This window comes from Aythya ferina, assembly GCF_964211825.1.
Source record: "Aythya ferina genome assembly, chromosome: 1".
In the NCBI taxonomy this organism is placed as follows: domain Eukaryota; kingdom Metazoa; phylum Chordata; class Aves; order Anseriformes; family Anatidae; genus Aythya; species Aythya ferina.
Genome location: NC_140296.1, coordinates 125,866,723 through 125,887,007, shown reverse-complemented (window position 1 = coordinate 125,887,007; position 20,285 = coordinate 125,866,723). Strand labels below are relative to the sequence as shown.

The 20,285-nt window shown below is 37.2% G+C and overlaps 1 protein-coding gene across 2 annotated transcripts in view; it reads right to left on the bottom strand.

Annotated features, from left to right (window-relative positions):
* The window catches only part of PRMT8 (protein arginine methyltransferase 8), a 66,918-nt gene that overhangs the window by 1,972 nt on the left and 44,661 nt on the right, over positions 1 to 20,285 (bottom strand). For both annotated transcript variants that reach the window (XM_084502747.1, XM_084502748.1), the window contains 5 exons: positions 14,543 to 14,685; positions 14,066 to 14,153; positions 10,981 to 11,096; positions 4,527 to 4,677; positions 1,848 to 1,969 (listed from right to left, as the gene is read on the bottom strand). In XM_084502747.1, the coding sequence (XP_084358873.1) occupies positions 1,848 to 1,969; positions 4,527 to 4,677; positions 10,981 to 11,096; positions 14,066 to 14,153; positions 14,543 to 14,685 (620 nt within the window). The remainder of the gene's footprint in view (positions 1 to 1,847; positions 1,970 to 4,526; positions 4,678 to 10,980; positions 11,097 to 14,065; positions 14,154 to 14,542; positions 14,686 to 20,285) is intronic.

Below are 20,285 nucleotides of genomic sequence, written 5' to 3'. Positions count from 1 at the left end.
ATTCTATATTATTTTTTTAGGGCATACCTGATTGAGATGATCTTAATTTAGCATAAAGGGCTTTCAAATAGGAGTTATTCCAGAATAGATCTGGTAAACTTCCCATTGTAGACAAACCCTCAGCCATTCTTTATCTTATAATCACATGTTTTTTGGATAGCTGCACTACGTAGACCTACATCTATGGTATCCCTCTACAGGCTTCATGTTTCAGAAGACCAAAGAATTAAGCCTTTCAAAACTAAGAGAATCAAAATAGTCTGTCTTAAGATAACTATCAAGAACACATTTGTTTTAACACCTAAATCTGCATTCAGATTCTGTGCGAAAAAATTTGAAATATTTTGAAATATATAAAATATATACAAATATTTTCTGAAATATTTTATTTTACCCTCTAGAGAAAAGGGCAATGAATTGATACATTCATAGAATCATTTAGGTTTGGAAGACCTAAGATCATCAAGACCAACTGTTAACCTGTCAAGTCTACCACTAAACCATGTCCCTAAGCATCACATCTACACAGCTTTTAAATACCTCCAAGGATGATGGCTCAAACACTTTCCTGGGCAGTCTGTTTCAGTACTTCATAACCCTGTCACTGAAAGTAATAAATGTTCCTAATACCCAACTTAAACCTCCCCTGGCACAAGTGGATGGCATTTCCTCTTGCCCTAACGTATGTTGCTTGGGAGAAGTGATTGAGACCCCCATCTCACTACAGCCCAAAAGAAAATGTTTCAGTCTGCCCAAGGACATCAAGGTGGGAAACACACTGTTCTCTACTCTCACAGCAAGCAGTAAGCTTCAAGAGTGAATGTGATTGTTTTAATTACAAAATTACAAGTTTATTTTGTGTTTATTTCTTCCCCTGTATAAACACTACTATGAAAACCATATCCAATCTCGTTTTAGTAGGATAAAAAGGAAAAGTAGTGAAAAAAGAAAAAAAAAAAAAAGGAAAGTAATGATATGTTAAGACTTGCCACAGTCAACAAATACAATATTCCTAGAACTGCAACTGTATGGATGTATTATCAGATTATATTAATGGCTGTATGTGGTAATAAAAAGTGAGGAGATTCCACTCAAAGGTTTCGGCTGAAAATGGTACCACTGTTTCTCACAGAAGCCATACTTCCTTCTGTTTATCTGTACAGGCAGGGGTTGCTCATCACACGATGTCTCACAGTCTTCTTACAAGTTTAAAGAAGCTCTGAATCACTGGTATCAGCCCACAGCAGAGAAACTGAGGAAGTTCTCAGTCATTATCGTGTGATATCCATTGTGTTTGGCTTTAGTTTTAAACAAAACATCAGTATGTGCACTGTCGCGACTTTGAAACAACCATAGTGAGTTCAAGTACATTTGATTAGTGAGTTCAAACAGAGATTCACTGAAAACTGTTACTTAATTTCCTGAAGGGTGAATTCTTGGGCACTGAGTGGAAAATGTGGTCATAGGTGTGGAGTTTACTCTTAATCATCCTATCTTTGGCAGGGGGGTCTTACCATTGATTTTAGTGACAATATGAAAAGATCCTTGCCTGCTTTTGTCACAAAATATGAGCCAATCTGGTTGCAGAGGGCAGCTGACTTGGTGATGTATCTGGACCATTTCTTCCTCCCCTTGCTAGCTTGTTTGCAAGCTGTCTTCTGTGATGTTAACACTGCATTATCATTGCTGTCACGAGCTTTGATGAAGCTATGACTACAGGTCTTACTAATAAACATGAATTTAGAGCCTTTAGCATGCTCATTGTTTTACTTATATGTATTTTATTTACTATTGATTAATATTTGTCATCAGTAGAGTTGGAATTAGAAGCAGTGGTGCTGACTTACCACATTTTTTGCATTTGGTTTCATGGATATTGTTCCATATATTTCTTCTCCTCGTCTCACAGTTAGATAGTCCTCTAAGTAGAAGACAGTTTGCTTCCAGTGAGTATAGGGAGCATCAGGTGCTAAAATATATATATATGGGCATTACTATTGGCCTTTAAATTGAACTTTTATCTTATAAACCAAATTAAGATTTGCAAACGATTGAAAAAAGGCCCTTCTCATAGAATGATCTAACTCATATAATATATTAACAATCATGCTTTACAACAACACTATTCTATTGACTGTTAGTGGGTTGTCATATGATTTTTACTGGAATATGTCAGATATGGATTCATCCAGCAAGAGGGAGTCTATGAAGAAGCTTACTGATCATGACAGGGACTTTTTTGATTCTTTCCTTTCAACTTACACATATTCAAGCTAAGGAAATCTTTACCACTACGTTATTTGAATGTCGGAAGTGAAACTTAGTTCAAAAATAATTACACAAAACCATGGAAGAAAGCTTCATAAAAAACTGCTAATCACAATGACACAGGTGAAATCTTTGACTCATGATTCTGAAACAGCACAAAATAGATGTTTCAAGAAGAACACAGCTGGGGATAGGGTACTTGCACCTTGACCTGCTTTTACTTTTTTTTTTTTTAATGCTATAGGTGATTGCCAGAGAAGGATACTGATCTAAATGAACCCCCAGTCTTGCTTAGTAGATCCACTTTTATGCCCTTTAATTTTATAAGTAAAAGATAAATTCTGCCAAGTGTCTGTCTTGGTTAAATCTGGGGTTCCTTTGCTCAAGTATTTCAATTAATTAGCTTAATTGTGTCTTTAGAAATCAATACTTACTTTGGGTTTGTCTTCATTTTATGTCTGTCTTCAGGCCTGAGCATGCACTAGACAACTATTTTGTATTTATATTTCTTTTCCCTCAAAATCTCAGTGCTGCTCCTTATCATTGGGAGAAAACTAAATATGTTATAGATCCTGAGGACAACAGCACACACTTTGCAATCCTACTTCAAACCTGGACCTCCAGTATTGCCCTACTTGCTGTTTGGAAAAGCTTGCCCTTTCAAGCTAGAGAGATCTGAGGCAGAGGTTATCCAAAATTTAGAACTCTCACCTGTTCTCAGAATGGTACACTGCAGAAATGAAATTCATCTCAAAGAGAGGTGACAAAGCTAAACCATCATCTCAGCTACTGGAAAGAGGTTGCTGCTTACAAAGAAAGGTCATCTTCTCCTAAAACAGGTGAGATGAACTGCCTTTTCACTTGTTTGAGAATAGGAGAATCTAGATGATACTGCATATAGTTGGCTCCAATATCAATTCCATTCTGACAAAATTTATGTAAAGCTGCAACCAACACCTGCTTGTGACAGGACTCCTTTCGGAATGCTTATTGCAAGTGTATTTTAAATGATGTATCCAATGTTTCCCTTTTGCTTATTAATGTATTATTCTAGAGTAGTATATTCTTGGGAGATATTTTTATTCTGCCTTGGGCATTAGTCTTTTAGATACTTATCTCAGAGACTTTTTCCTGTTGTGTAAGACTGGCTGGCCAGGAATTTTTTTATTCCTGTACATGCTATACCTGTAAACTTTAATGTAATGGTGCCAATTTCCTTTGCCCCTCTTTCAGGTTTTCATTTTACTTATTTTGATTTACTTATTTGTTTTAATTTCTGATTTAAATTCAGATGTTTGAGTAGTCCCTAGTGAACTTGCACTGGTAATTTCTGCCTGTCATTGGTTACTGACACCAATGGGAAGTTACTGACAAGTGGGAAGTACTGTAGTGTAAAATCTTTACAGACCAGGGAAATGTGTTTACTGAAAAAACATAAGAATATGACGTATCAAATAATATTATCCATAAGGTTATACTTCTAGAATAAAATATAAGTAAACATTTTATCAAAGTACTTCAAGTTTTGATTCTCAGTGAAGAGCTAAGAGTTGTGAGAGGAAAAAAAAAAAAAAAGATATTTACCAAAATATTTAACTTACATCAGGTTCCGTTTACACTACTTTGAGGTGTGCAATAATGGCAGGAACAACCAGCAGCAACAATATTTTGTTATTCTTGTCATTAAACCAGTTATGAGGTTTTTACATTTCTTAAAATACCAGCTGGTTTATTTGGTCTGGCAAAACATTCCTCATAGGAATGGAGTTATTCTTTTTAAGTATCTGCTCATCAAGGTAAGTTAGAATTTTGCAGATGGGTTGTTAGAGATGATTTACATAAGCAGTATATGTGTGGTTATATTTTGGAAAAAAAAAAAAAAAAAAGATACTGTTCTAGACTCAGAAAAGCAAGAAACATTTGTTGAGTTTATAGTTACATGGAAACTGAGCTTTCCCTCTTACAGAGGCAACAATCCCATATTTAATCTGAGAAACTTGACACGGTATTAAGATAGAACTGGTAATAGGCACCTGACTGGTTCCTTCTGAGCTCTAAGCTTGGTAGCCATTTTGAAATACTGCCACTGCTTTTGCAGAGTTCTTACATGCAGTTGTCTTTCCCCATCCTGCTGACCTCTTCCAAAGTGACAAAAATTTTTATCACTGAAATGAAAACTTAGTGGTATAGTAAACTGTCATGTACCAGCAGTACTGACACACCAATATAGAAATGAAACAAAAAGAAGCGCAGAATACCTGTAGAAAATCCCATCTTCTTGTGACACTTTGTAAATTCAATATTAAAATAGGTGACCAAGGCATGAATGTAATCATTACGCTGAATTTGGAGGCAGAATGCAGAAGTAAATGCCAGTTCTTCAGTCTTCACGGTATAGATGTCTACTTCCTGAAGAGAATGAAAAAAAAAAACAACACATTTATATGCAGATGTCTGTGACTTTAAGTGTTAAGTATGTATTTAATCATTTCATTTAATAGTCAGTAACAAAGACAACTGTCAGCCCTTTACACTGTAAGAAATCTGCAGTACATTTGAATATATCAAATCATCAGTAAATGATCCAGTTACCTGACTGAGTTGACAGTATGAGGTCAGTCACAGAAGTGTGCCCCTGGGAATGGCAGGAAGGAGCTGCAAGAGCTGGAGGAAATCAAGGTACAAGTGTGCTTTGACAAATAGAGGCATAGTGGATGTTGAAATGGAGATATATGTCCCAGCTTTAAGACTTTTCATCGCCAGGGACTGTCAGCATGAGGAAAGATGGCAGAATTGTTTTTATTTTTGTTTTTCATAAGAATAAACTTCTGATTTGTTTGAGCAGCTCTGGAAGGGAATATGCTTTGGCTAGGTGATGTTAAGCAGTCAAAACATTTGAGGAAAAACAGGGGTCTGCTTTTTGCTGATTATGCTTTCTAATCCGGTGTCAGGTAGTAGATGCTAAATAGCAGGCACAGGGATGTTAATCTTCAACTATACAGATGGAAATCATGTAAATTATATTATGGCTTGATTGCAGTAGTTGGGAGCAACAATGAGTCTACAAGACTGCTTATTTTTATTGATAATTCAAATCTCACTGTTCAAGGTTTAAACTGAGTTTTTTTAGACTGATCTGATTTTCTCAGCTAGGTATTGCTTTCGTCTGCAATACTAACAAGACTGGAACTCATGATAGGGAGGATACTATGTCTGAAATGCTATCTATTATATTTGAATGCTATGGGAAATCTTTCCTATCACCATACTTTCTGGTATTCTAAGCATATTTGGCTTCACTATCTTTGCTGTACTTGTCAGAACTTATTTGGCAGGAGACCCTCAAACTGTTTTGCTCTCTATTATCAGGAGAATCAGTTTTAACAAAAAAACTGTCCATGCTGACAGAGAAATAAAAGTTTTGTAAGCAGAAATCCAAATTTCCTCTATTCCACTAACATGGAGGACCAACACTATGAATCATATCATTGATCTCACCAGCATTACTTCAGACATACACTGCAGTAATGCAGAGTAGGAACTGGAATATCCATGCAGAATAGAGGGATCTTTTGTGATTACATTCTATAATCTAAGAGAAGTCTGCAAAAATAGACATCAAAAGATTCAACCGTATCTCAGTTACTGAGCCCTTTGCATGGGTCACGTATCATGCATTTCTGACAATCTGAAAACTTACAGTGAAATGATTTAAGAAAGCTATAGTTTTGGTCTATCTAATTCACAATACTGCTCAAGAATAACTTAACTGTAACGAAAGTGATTCTATTACATTGCATTGGCACTGTGAATCACTACAGCTTATAAATGACCCACGCTTGTAAGTGGTCATTTAGAGCTGGGCTAGCCTTCAAATGTTCTTCCTCACACACACAAGAAGGTAAATTTGAAAAAAAGCATAACGAGAATAAGAATTTCAGTTTTGAAACTGGTCTGATCCCTGGTTTGGTGATCCCTTTGAATCTTACTCTGTCAACTATATATTCTGATATTAAACATCACTGTTCATTGAATGTTGCTTGATTACAGCTAACAGTCTAGAGAATAAATCTACCTTTGTATAAAATAAGGAGAAAAGTCATGATTTACCACATTTCTTTTTAAATAACTTACTGAAAAAGCAACAAAATGGTCATAGTTAAGCAGGGATCTCATCAAAATATAGGTCCTAATTATATTAAAAAAAAAAAAAAAAAGTGTTAAGCTGAGCAATGACAACAGTGTCAGAAACATCAGCTAAATAAGGATGTCCATGCTGTGGCTGATGCTGCATGAAAGATAGTGTAGCATCCTGTACTACGTTGTTGCAGAGGGACTGCTAGAGCCTAAGTTTTTATAAACTGCAAAATTTTAGTTCTTGGGCTGTGTGAGAATAATTGTTTTAGGACTGAGCAAATGATGTATAGAATATAATTTAGTATCACAGGGATGGTTACAGAGAAGTTCAGATGAGGTGTAGCCAGCTATGGTGTTTGAATGGTGTCATTTCTAGCTGAAGGAAACATAATTGATGGGAGAAATGGCTCATAATTGTGTCTACTGATGGGAAAAATACTGACTTGCTGATTGACCCATTTTCTCACTTAATTAAGGTAGCATTTAGGGTATGCTACACTTACTTAGCTAGGATTGTGTGGGCAACAAGATCAGATAAGCATTCAAATCTCAGTGCCTCTTTTTCTACTTCTATAAGGACTATGGTTGGGGAAGGGGGGGGAAAGGGTTGATTGCTTTTTGTTTTGTTTTTTCTTCCTCTCCTTTCTTTTTTCTTCTATTGGTTTGGACAATGAGGGTCAAATGGTCACCCACACATAGGGTGTGACTGTGAAGACAGTGTTATTCATGGTAGGTAAAGATGCTGTACTGATGTAGAACTGGGGGACAGGCAACATTGGTAGAAACAATATTGTCAGCTTCAGAAATGGATTGATTTGAAGGCTGAGAATTGAAGGCTAAGAAAAAAATTAGTAAAATTAGTTGCTAAAGAAAAAAGAAAGTTTTTATTTATTTATTTATTTATTTATTAGGGAGTGCAGTATTAATGTGGGAAGAGAACAAACAACATTAACTTCTGTGTATTTGGGATGGGCAATGAAAGGAAGAATTGATTATAAGGGATTATTTTGTTTTCACTAGGTATCACAGCATATGCTAGTTTCTATTAAACAAAATAATGGGGGAGCAAGTGTAGCTGGGGTTTTTAAGACAGCAGAGGCCTTGGACTCCTACATTCTGAAAGCTTTTCCTGTTTGTACAGGATGAAATCCCAAAGTTAATAGGTTGGATTTTTTTTTTTTTTTTGGGGGGGGGGAAGGGCGGGGAGGCAAGGGGATGAAGGGAAGCATAGGCAGAAAAATTTGAAGATGCTGAAAGACTGTGGGGAGGATAGTTGGAGAGGAAAGAGTGACAGGGAAAGTTATTTAGTGGGGGCAAGAGACATTTTGATGTGGAGAAAAGAATGGAGAAGAAAAAAAGATTGTTTGAAGACTAGGAAGTAGTCAAAATAACCGAGAAAGAAAGGTGAGAAGTAGATGGCATAGGTGCTTATTGCTTTACTTCAGGAGAAGCTGGAAGAAAGGAATGTGATAAGGGAGCTCTCTCAAGTTGCAGTGAAGCAAGAGGAAAGTCTCAGAGTGTGAAGAGGAAAATGCCTTAATCTAAACCTCATGGGTCAAGATTATGGTGGGAGAAGGACATAAGAGTCATTGGAGTTCACAGACAATTGCCTCACCTGTGTGGCTGGATGTCTCTCTGAGCAAAGGTAGATTTTTGCAGAAAATACTGCAGGTCCTTTGAAATTAGGCTCCATATAGGTGAATCAAGATATTTCCAAAATAGTGGAAATGTCTCAATGTATTGGATATTTGAGCATATAGGTTGGTTTTGCTTTGCAATTATGCATTTTTTTCTCTGATAAACAAGAATGTGTATTAAAAATCATTACTTTTTTCCACCTTTCTCCCCCCTTCTTTCTCCCCCCTTTTTCACCTCCCACCTTTCACCCCCCAAAAAAACACCTTTCTCCCCCCCTACACCTTTCTTTCCCGCACACTTCCCCCTCCCCTTTACACCTTTCTCCCTCCCACACACACCTTTCTCCCCCCACACAATTTTCTTTCCCCCCGCCCCCTCTTCTCCCTTTTTTCCCTCTTTCTTTTCTTTTCTTTTCTTTTCTTTTCTTTTCTTTTCTTTTCTTTTCTTTTCTTTTCTTTTCTTTTCTTTTCTTTTCTTTTCTTTTCTTTTCTTTTCTTTTCTTTTCTTTTCTTTTCTTTTCTTTTCTTTTCTTTTCTTTTCTTTTCTTTTCTTTTCTTTTCAAGGTGGTTCATGTTTTAAATAACATTAAACTGTGTTATCTTAAATTGCTTTTGTGACCTGCAGGGGCTTTAAACTATTCCTGGAATGTGTGGGACAAATGGGAGAATATTGGAAGATTGTTTTTTGTTCTTTGTGGCTAGACAGTGGAGGAGATTCAGAAGTGTTTTCCAACAGTATTTTTTATTATAAACTGGATTTGGCGTATTTTTTGTTCTTGTATGGTTCTGAGTTTTTGTCACTCAAATTGCAGGCTTTCTACAGCTGTACAGCCAATTGAGTTATTGTTATTGTAGTCTCTGGTACTGACATCAAATCAAAATTAATGAATAGAAAAAAGTTTTGAGTCAACGCAAACCCAGGTGTATTTCTGTAATGTGCAACGGGATCAGAGAAGAGAACACAGCCGTTATACTGAATTTGAAACTACTATTTTTTCAGGCAATGTTACTGAAAGTAGTAGGCCATAAGAAGGTCATTTGTACATTTTTCCTGAGATGTTTGTTGACTCTGGTTACCTGTCCCTGAAGATGCTTTGATCCCACTGTCCTCCCTGCCAGATTCCCTGTCCAGAATTTAAAGAGAGGCCTTCAGGAAAATTCCTATGCCCCTAGGATATATTTAAGAGATCATTCAAAGCAGAAGTGCTTCCATATCAGAGAAGTTGCTTGTATTCCTTGCACACACTGCACCAGTGCACCTGCAGTTAGAGAGTTCCTTGAGGGGTTCAAGACTCAGGTTACATCTCATTCCTGAAGAGTACAAACAAGGAAATTTTACTCATGTCCAGCATTCTAGGTTAGTGTCATGGCTACATAGCACACAGAGGTTGCTTTCTTTTGCTGGTTTTGTAGAACAATTCAGAGCATCTAAACTGAGAATTGAAATTACTGCAGAACAGGGCTCTGGCTGGTCCATTAAGAATGCATCTAGCAACTAGTCCATCTACTGACTGATGTACAGGGAACCTAGATTCATCTGGTAGGCACCCTAAGTTAGCTGTTAAAGCAGGTAGGTTGAATTGACCCCTAAAAAAACCCTTTGTGAATCAGCCAAGCTATCTTGAAATGCCATAATAAAACACTTGAACAATTAAACATTATTGCTTTGTTTATTCTCAAATGAGCATGCATCTTTTAAAATTTTTATTACCAGAGAAGCCAGTCAGTTTTGCCACCTGATCTCTCACTCTCCAGAGATATTTTATGGAATCTAAACAATTACTTATTTTCTGGCTTGGGCTGTTTTTAGACACAACTATCCTGTGCTCCCTTTAGCACATACGTGTTCACAAAGAATTTCTATTTTCTATTCCTTTTCGCTTGTTTCAGTAAAGGTTCTACAAACAACAGGTATGTCTTTCTTTCTTGTGTATAGGAAAACCTAATATTGTGTTTATTATTGGCAAAAAAAAAAAAAAGACAAAAAAAAGAACAAAATGGAACTGAATCTTTGGGATAAATGAGCAAACTTTTGGCTTCATGTAACTGATCCTGCTACTGCTATTGAAGGAGACAGCCTTATTCATGTGACTAGTCCCACATAAGGAGGACTCCTACACATGGGAGGAATATTAGAGCTTTGTGTTCCTGTAGGCCACCATTTCTTAACATGGTCTTGTGAACAGAGAGTAGTGACCATTCTGTCTTATATGCAGAACAGGGGACAAGTTAATCCCTGACTGCAGGTGCTGGGGCTGGAAGAGCACAGTAACATTATGGATAAGGCTAAAAATTAGAAATTTGCACAAAAACTAGGTTCCAATTCTGATCTCACATTCTGGAATAAACTAGTGTTATTTCACCAGAGTGTTATTTCACCATATATAACATATATATAACATAGTGTTATTTCACCATATTTCTGATTTTGACCAATTCAGAAATCAATGCTTCAGTCTTTTTTACTCCAGACAATTAAAATACCCCTTCTCAGCACCTTGCTATCAGTAATTTTCAACCTCTATTTACAAGGTAAGGCAATTAAAATTCGTATCTAAAACTACCATGTCTCTATTTATCCAGTGTTTGGACATGTATTATTATAAATGTCTTAAGTTAGAGCTTGACATCCACTTACAGAAGTAGCCAGATAAGTACAGAGTCAAAAGAAGCATCTCACTTTTGGGTATTCCATAAGGAATCTAGGTATTAATATTCTTGTTCTGCTCAGTGGACAGCTAAGCATGTGCAACATACCAGTACTAATTTAAAACTTTGTACAGTTTTCCCTCTTACTGTGAGAGAATTCTATGATGATTGCTTCTGTAGCTGGTTAAAAGCATACAAAAATATTAATAAAGCAAAAGCAGCAGGTCTCCAAAGAATTCTACAGTTAGGTATAAACATTCATGATTAGGTGTATTTGGAATTACCAAACCTTTATTAAACAGGCATTGGTCACCACTTGCTTTGGATCTACTATGTCCACCAGAGGCTCCTTCATGGCAACATCCCTAATACAGGTCATGTCAAAGCCGTACACATTCTCCCACCCTGTCAATGCAAATAGATGTGTCAAAGATCAGCAGTGATAATCAAAATTTTTTGTTTGTTTGTTTCTCAAAGCATATTTCCTTCAAAATTATTTGTATGATCAACTAATTTTCAGTTTTCCTCATTAACTCTTTGCTTGCTGCCACAGTAGTCTATATCATATTTTATAGATAAAGCAGTCATGGCAAAATAACTGTAAATGTATATCTTTCAATAAGTGGCCTTTGATTTTGGGTATCCTCCCTATGCTCTGTTATATGAGATTTGTTGATGATTTTCAGAGTTTTGGATACCTGAGAGTTTTGCCCGAAGTCACATAATATAGCATGTCAGGTTGAAACTTGGGAATAGCCTTCAGAAGTATTTCCTATTCCTTCTGGGTAGTATTTCCTTATTTTTGTAGGTTGTTATTTGGTCGGGTCTTTGTATGCATACTCTTTTAATTATCTAAGTAACTTTTAATTTTATGAAGCAAATTACTGACAGGAGTAGAATTACATGTGTTTCAGTATTTGGAGGATCCAAGCTTTAATCTGCATATACACTATGACAAAAAGCAAAAATATCCTCCTTCTAAACTATTTAAATTATCAGATCAGCCATGCTGATCTTCTGTATTTGAACTTTTCTGATTGTCCCAACAAATGCTTCTTGCGTTTTTTTGTTTTTTTTTTTTGAACAAACAGTACCCTATGAAACAGTACAGTGGATCTGCTTTTAAGATCTCTTCACAAAATGAAAACAAAGGCCTGAAAAAAGTGAAATGCTAGTCTTATGAATCATCTGAATCAAGTTCCATTCAGCAATCCATTTGAAAGGCTGAAAAGAAAGTCACAAAGTTGTTGTGGGATACAGCCTGTACCGAGCAGAAGTCCAGCTAGAAAAATTCAGTGAACATTTAAAAAAATGTTTGAAAACAAGTAAAGTATGTAAGTTTGAAATGTCTTTTTTTTTTTTTCTTTATCCTCAGAACATAGCATTTATGCTACCAGTGTTCCTAGTGGGCTATGTGTAAAAATGAAGTATGAGCAAAAAAATCTGTGTGGTTCTAAATGGGAGCTAAACGGGACATGAATAATTCTCTGATACTTTACCTTTTTGTTGGGCTGTCAGTTTCTCAGCATTTCACGGGGGTTGGTGATCATGTTAGTTTCTGGTACTGTAACTATACGGGAACTTCAGATTACATTTATAGAAGCCATTTGTTTTTATGTGTTTACTTAGAGAAGATTAAGTAGGAAACCCTGAAGAAAAAGTTCATTAACAGACTTGACGTCTCCATCACTTGATGTACTTCAACCTAGATAGGATGCCTTTAAATATATACCACAGCCTATACTAGAAATGTATCAAAGGAGTTACAAGATAAAATTCTGTTTTACATTTTGCAGGAAATCAAATTGAATACAGTAGCCCTCTGTGGTATTAAGATTTTGGGAAATCAGAATTAATTTGATGTTTTCTGAGTGCACTTTGAAATATTTAGCCGTGCCTCTCTTGTGAATACAAGACTCTGTCTTCCATCTTAAGAGAGGAAAAAATTAAATGTAAGGAGATACCATCAAGGAGTTATGAAGCAAAAAGAGAAACAAAAACAAGGCAGTAATGCAGATAGGTAGAGATACAGAAATAACTGAATACAGAGTAAACAATGGAGATATAAAAAGAGAGGACCAATCAGGCGAAACCAGAAAAGAATATCTTAGAAGAAAATAAAATTTTAGAAAAAAAAAAAAGCCTGAAGCTTTTTTAAATTATGGGGAAAAAAAGAGTTAAAAACAGGTGCATTGTCTGTGAGAAAAGAAAAAGGCTCAAGGCCTAGAAAAGAATGAGTTCAAAATAGAGGTGAAAAAAGGGAATTTTTAATCCTGTGGCTTTGATTCTTTTACAGAATGGATGCCATAAACATCCTTCTGAATCTATAAATTTAGCTGTCAAGGTCACCACAAAAGTGAAGAGAAAAAATCTAGGCTGTACTTGAGGAGTTGATATAACTTTCTCTTGCACTTACAGAGACCTTTTTTTTACCAGCCTACTACACTGGGATTGCTTTTGACCCAAGGTAGCTTTGGCATATGCATTGGCAATTCTGCCTATTGCAACTGAATTTGATTAGAGAAACAGTAAACTTCTTTTTCTGACAGGCTTTTGAGTGGAAAAGAATGCAGAGTTAGGCATTTTTATCTGCAGGTTGGCGGGACCCACAAATGTTTCTGATGCTTGTATTCTTAATAAAGCTGCTTAGGCGTTTTTGTGATTTTTTTTTCCATAACAGAAAATGCCATTATGTGAAATTGACCCACTCTAAAAAGTAAATAAAAGCCAACGAAAAAAGGAAAACTGAAACTATGTAGAATTTGATCATACTATCCAAACCATTTTTTTAGGAAGGTCCTCTCTGAAAGGCAACGCAGCCCATAGACCACCTGAAGTGCCTCTACACCAATGCACACAGTATGGGAAAATAAGCACGAGGAGTTGGAAGCCATGGTGCAGTTAGAAAGCTGTGATTGGATTGCTATCATGGAAATGTGGTAGGACAAATCACACTGATGGAACATATCACCTCTGCAAATGAAGATAGAGATCTGCTAATGACAGATGTAGAAAAGGCAGAGGTACTTAACAACTTCTTTGCCTCAGTCTTAACTAGTGGTCAGGCTTCCCACATCTCTCAAGTCCCTGAACCTCTAGGCAGGGGTTGGGGGAGCAGAGTCCCTCCCACGGTAAGCAAAGAGCAAGTTCAGGACCTCTTGACACAACTTAACAAGTACAAGTCTATGGGCCCTGAAGACATGCAGTTCAAGAAGTCTAAGGTGCTGCACCTGGGTTGGAGCAATCCCAGACAGTAGCATAGACTGGGAGAAGCACTCATTGAGAGCAGCCCTGCTGATTAAAACAGGCCACTGTACGTCAAATATTTCAGTGAAATAACAGTAAAAAGTGTTTATTGTTAGGCATGTACTTACAGTGAATTTTGAAGTCCTTATACTGTCTGTCTTCAATTGCTACCACGTACAAAGCAGCTCGGTCTGGAAACATTAGCCCTCCTGGTTTCTGTTGATGAATTGTGGGGAAATGGATCTCGTAATCTATTCACCTGACAAAGACATCACATTTTGAACTGCACATACGAAAAACAGACAAGCACCCCTTGCATGCCTTTACTGTTTTCCTTCAGTTTGTCACATCAGCTTTAATCTCAGCAATTCTTGCAGCCTGCGGCAATGTCATTAGATAGTGTCTATATGAATTACATCAGCAGTCAATCAAAAACAAATCTTTTTAACTGAGATTCCCTTTGTTAACCTCTTTGTTAAAGCCTAGGAAATTGCATTTGGAGATATAACTGTCTCTTTTTATGTGGACAGTAGCAGAGGAAGGCCCGTAGTTAGAAAATAAGTGCTGATTGTTCCAGAAAGGAGCATAACATGCAAAGCACCTACCAGCCACTTGTCTCGTGCGAAGATGACTGTGTTTAACATTGACTCATAGAAAAGACAGTAACCCATCCACTCGCTGATGATGATGTCTACTTTATCCACAGGTAATTCAACTTCTTCCACTTTACCTTTAAATATTGTGATTACTGAAAAAAGAATCCAAAGAAATATGTTTCACATAATAAAACACCTGACTTTCTTGCTGGTGAATGACAGGTTGACCTTTTCAAAATCATTCTCTTCTTGAATGCCTGTAGATTAGGGGTAACCTCATGTGACTCAAAGGACTTACACACTAAAGCTCTCTGCAGCAAGTACAATAAACACAAGTTTTAGCATCAGTATAAGAAGAAAAAGAAAAAAAAGCCCATAGATCAAAAACAACAGAAAAATGAGGCCTTACCTGGTTTACCTGCATGTTCTCATTTTACATGCCCTATGGAATTTAGTAGATTTCTAGATTACTAACTATGTAATGCAAAAAATCCACCTAGAATCCTTTAAACAGTCTTGTAGGGTTACACATTCATGATCTTATTGTTCAGATATTAGAGATTTATGGAACTAGAACGTAATTCTCATCTGCTTTTCAAATGTTACATTGGCTTCATAATGAGAGAACTGAGGCTTATTACATGAATTCTGGGGGCTGACTCAACAGAGAAAAGTCAAATTCAGCCTGATAGTATGCAAACAAGAAAATTTGTACAAACATGTTTCTGTAATTAAAAATGTTTTTCCTTCCTCTCTGCTTCATTATTTCATCTTTTATAACATACGGGTGTTCTCAGTCTGAATCTTCTCTCCAGGTTAGACATGGATGGCTTTCCACAGTTTCCTAATGGAACTTCTATAAAACATTGCTGTCAGATGTTCTGTCAACATATGAGTTTCAAGGAATTCAAAAAGCTTGACAGAAGTTTGATGTAACATAATATCAGATCCTCAGAGACAATATACAACACAGCTCATTAAATTAAAGGCAATACTGTAAACTACTTACAGTAGAGTGGGAATGTTGCAAAAGTAGATCAACAGTCTATTAACAGAATTAATTTATAATAGCAGATATTTTACTTAAAGGAAAATTAAATACTGGTCTACATGTAGTTCACGTATAATAAATCATTTCCTGATAGGATCACTACACAATTCCCCAGTCATTCTTGAAATTTTTGGATATATTTCAAAATATTTTCAAATTTATTCTGAATTCTCTAGAAAAAAAAAAAATCAGCTTGTATTCATCAGCTATTTATGTTGTTTGTTGCAGTGAACAAAATCTCATGGTGTTGTATTCTTCCTTCACAAAGTAACTGTTGTGCTTTAAATCCAGAAATAAAAATGCGAAGTGAAAATTTTACTTGCACTTACTATTGGACAGAATGACTGTATAACACTTAATAACTGGTAATTTCTATTGATGGAAATTTTTATTGCTGAAAGTGCTCAACATTCAATTTGAGCTATATGAAGATACTTTCATTTAGCTAGAACTAGGTTAGCTGTTTGACCGTGGGAGTGTGGGCCGAGTGATTTTTAGAACATAGCTGAGGAAAAAACGAGGTTTCATTTTGCCAAAATACATGCAGTATTAGTATTACTCTAACCATATGTGGCTACTTTATTTGCAAACAAACTTTTAATCCAAAATAGCCCTCTAAGAAGTTGGGAAATTCTGATTCAGACTGGTAACACAAAATATCAGCTGATGAGAGGACTATTTTTTCTGTTCTTTTTCAGACTGTAAAAGAACACTATTCTCATTTCCATTCTCTAAACTCCTTCCTTTTGCAGTTAGTAGTTCAATAGTTCATCTGTTGTATTGGATACTCTTTATGTTTATAAGGTTCAGCCATTCTCTTTAGTTCTCTTTTCTCCCAAAAGAATTATTTTGGAATCAATTTTAGTACTGCTAACAGCTGTCAGCGTGACACACCTGCAGACTTTGAAGCCATCTGTTCATGCCTAGAACCGCCACAGTGTGAGCAGCAGCAAGACCAGTTCCTTCCACCTCACTTTACTTCAGTGAATCATCATAAAGCACCATGTGGGAACAAATTGTGCTGTCCCTAGCTGTACTGCATCTGTTCTGGAAACAGCAGGTTTTTTTTTTTTCTTGTTTCAGCCCCTTTTGCTGACTCTGCATTTTTTTTATCAACAATTAGGTGGAAAAAAAAGCAATAATATGCCATGAGCAATAATATCCTTTGGGTCAGTACCTGCTAACATTAACATGAATGTGAAGGAGTGTCAGTGTAAAATGTGTAAATCAGCCAGTGTCCTGCCACAGGAGAGTAGTCTCCGCTTCTTTATTCACACTTTCAAGGACTTGCTGCTGTTTAAATGAGGAAGAATGCCTGGAAAAAGTATGGAAAAAGAAGCAGAGATAAATGCCATGTGAAACCTCTGGAGCACACTGGACCCTTCTTGGAACCAATTAAACTCACTAAACCAGAGAGCTGAATCTGACAATGGAGTGGTCTACTAGATGACAGTGCCAGCATAATGTAAGCCACAAGTAAGTGTAGGAAGGAAAGGGGAGTAGGGGATGGAGGACTTCTTCCTTTAAACATAGGTGAGCTGAGGTGTTTCTCATTTCATTATAGCCTTACAACTTTGGACTGTATAGAAACAATTACATCAGCAAAGAGAGATTCAGCTGTTCTATAATAGTTTCAGACTGACTGACAACACTGATTCTTGGGATCAGTCTATCTATGCTACAGAAAATCAAACCAAATACTTTGTAAGGGAGAATTACAGAGTCACAAATTATATTAGGTCTGGATCTATCACTAAATTTCAGATGTGTCTTCTTGTGAATTGGAACATTGTCCATTCATGCTTTTCCCACAGAGGAAGTTTATGTTGGTCATCTGTTCTTCAGAAATAAAACTAAAAATATATTTGACCCAATCTTCTGAAGTCAGAATTAAATAACTGAAGTGCTGAAGAGATCTGAAAAGTCAATTGTACCATAGGTTAGATTTTCAAAAATTCCATTTCTTCTCAGAACGGATTTTCCATAAGGTCCTGCTCCAAGCATCAAGAAACTTTTATTTTTTTCTTTTGAAAACTCACTGTTTGAATATATGCACAACTCTTGTAGAGAATCAGCAAAACAAGAATGTTTTATTGTCCTGGTTTCAGTTAGAACAGAGTTAATTTTCTTCCTAGTAGCTGGTAGAATGCTATGTTTTGGCTTAGGATGAGAAGAGTGCTGATAACACCCTGATGTTTTAATTGTTGTAGAGCAGTGCTTATACCAAGCCAAGGACATCTCAGCTTCTTGCTCTGTCCTGCCAACAGGCAGGCTGGGGGTGCAGTAAGAGCTGGGAGGGGACAGACCCAGGACAGGTGACCCAAACTGGCCTAAGGGGTATTCCATACCATCTGACGTCATGCTAAACAATATATAGGGGTGGCTAGCTGGGGGAGGGGCGCCGGACTGCTCGGGGTTAGGCTGGGCATCGGTCAGCAGGTGGTGAGCAATTGCATTGTGCATCACTTATTTGTACGCATTATTATTAGTAGTACTATTATCATCATTGTATTATTATTATTATTATTATTATTTTCCTGTCTTATTAAACTGTCTTTATCTCAACTCACGGGCTTCACTTTCCATTTCTCTCCCCTGTCCCAGAGAGGGAGGGGGGAGGGTGAGCGAACAGCTGTGTGGTGTTTAGCTGCCGGCCGGGTTAAACCACGACATTTATGAATATGTATGTTTATGTGCACATTGAGATCAATTATTTCTAGACTGACAATTCTGTCTGAATTGTTAAGAATTCAAAACTGTCATGGTGAACTTCTATACTATGTATTCCGTTACTATGTCCCTTCATGTGCAGTTCCTGGTGCTGGAAATCTAAACTAACACAAATTAATTTATGGTATGCTGGTTTATGTGGCAAGGATTTGATAGCAAGGGGACTACAAAGGTGGCTGCTGTAAAAAGAGTCCAGAACCCGCCCCATGCTAGATAACAGCCTGTTCCAGCCAGCTCCAAAAGGGACCTGCTGCTGGCCAGAGCCGAGCCAATGAGAGACACTGGTTACACCTCTGTGAGAGCAGATTTAAGAAAGGGAAAAAGCTGCTGGAGGACAGCAGCTGGGAGAGAGGAGTGAGAAATAACCCTGCAGACTCCAAGGTCAGTGCAGAAGGAGATGGAGGAGTTGCTCCAGGTGACAGAGCAGAAGTTCCCGTGGCCTGTGGAGAGGCCCATGGTGAAGCAGGCTGTCCCCCTGCAGCCCATGGTGTACTGTGGCAGAGCAGATTTCCATGCTGCAGTCCATATGTGGACCAGCCCACGGTGGAGCAGGTGGATCAGGCCTGAAGGAGTCTGCAACCCATGGACAGCCCCTGCAGCAGCAGACTCTAGGCTGGAACTGATGCCTATGGTGAGAAACCCATGCAGGAGCAGGTGATCTGGTGGGAGCTGCTGCCCATGTGTAACCCATGCTGGAGAAGCCTGCTTCTGCAAGACTGCACCCCATGTTATGGACTTATATTGGAGCAGTTCTTGAAGAGCTGCTCTTTGTGGGAAGCCCATGCAGGATCAGTTTAGGAAGGACTGTTTCCTGTGGAAGAGACCCCATGCTGGACCAAGGGCAGAGAGTGACTGTGAAGGAGTGGTGGATGCAAAGCATTAGGGACAGATTGCAGCCTCCATTCCAGCTGGAATCTGCTCTGCACTACAGATGCAGACTAATCAAGCTGGTGTTTGACGTTGTTTCAGTGTCTTCTCCCCATTGTGGAGGAGAGCATTTTCCAGACCTTTGCATCCTTCTTTTTGTGAGCCAGCTGTTACACTGCCTGCCTTATTATGTACCATGTCACTGTGATAATTCTTTTTTTATTATTTTTTATTATATATATATTTTTATTTTTTCCACACCATTTGAATACACATGATGCATGAGAACCTCTTTTCCCAAACAGCTACTTGTTAGTCAGAAACTGGCAGTGATAGCATTAAAAATTAGGGCAGATCTAAAACATCCCAGCTAGTTGTAACCTGCTTTGCTCTGAAGAAAAGACAAGCTTCTCCCAAAAAATCCTTTAAACAAGAACTGTGTCACAACCTCAGTTAAAAAAGCCAGATTTCTTCAGGTTCTTACAAAGAGATCTTGCGTGTTGTGATTTGGAGAACTGAAGATATGAAATAGAGCTGGTTGGAGATTTTTTTGTTCAGAGTTTTCAATAGGTTGGGGGACATTTTAATATTTTTTAAAAAAAATGAAATATTTCCACATCTCTGGGAATTTCAACAGGTTCCTTTCAAGAAAGAAAAAAATTAATTGATACCATTAATGTGAGATTTCATCATTTTGATTTGTGTTTGTGTATTTCAATTAGTTTTTTTCTTTTAAATATCTGTTTTGTAAGTCAGAAGTAACTCTGATAAATCTGTATTGATTTGGAATACTTTTTGTTCATAACATCATTTAAATTTCGGTTTATAAAAGTGCATGTGTCTTGATTCCATTTATGAGATAAGGTGGAATTGAAAGGGCAGAATTCATTTGAAAAGGGAATTCTGATGCTTGTTCAGCTCTAGTATGCAATCTTCTGACTGCTTTGCTAAATCAAACAGCTGGTAAGTCCCACTTACATCTGTTGTCTGTGAGCCTAGAAGTAAATGTAGAAGTAACTGTTCCTGTGAGGATTTGTTATAGTGCCTAGAATGAGTTTGTTTTCTTTTGTATTTATATAAAATACATAATACAAAACTACCATT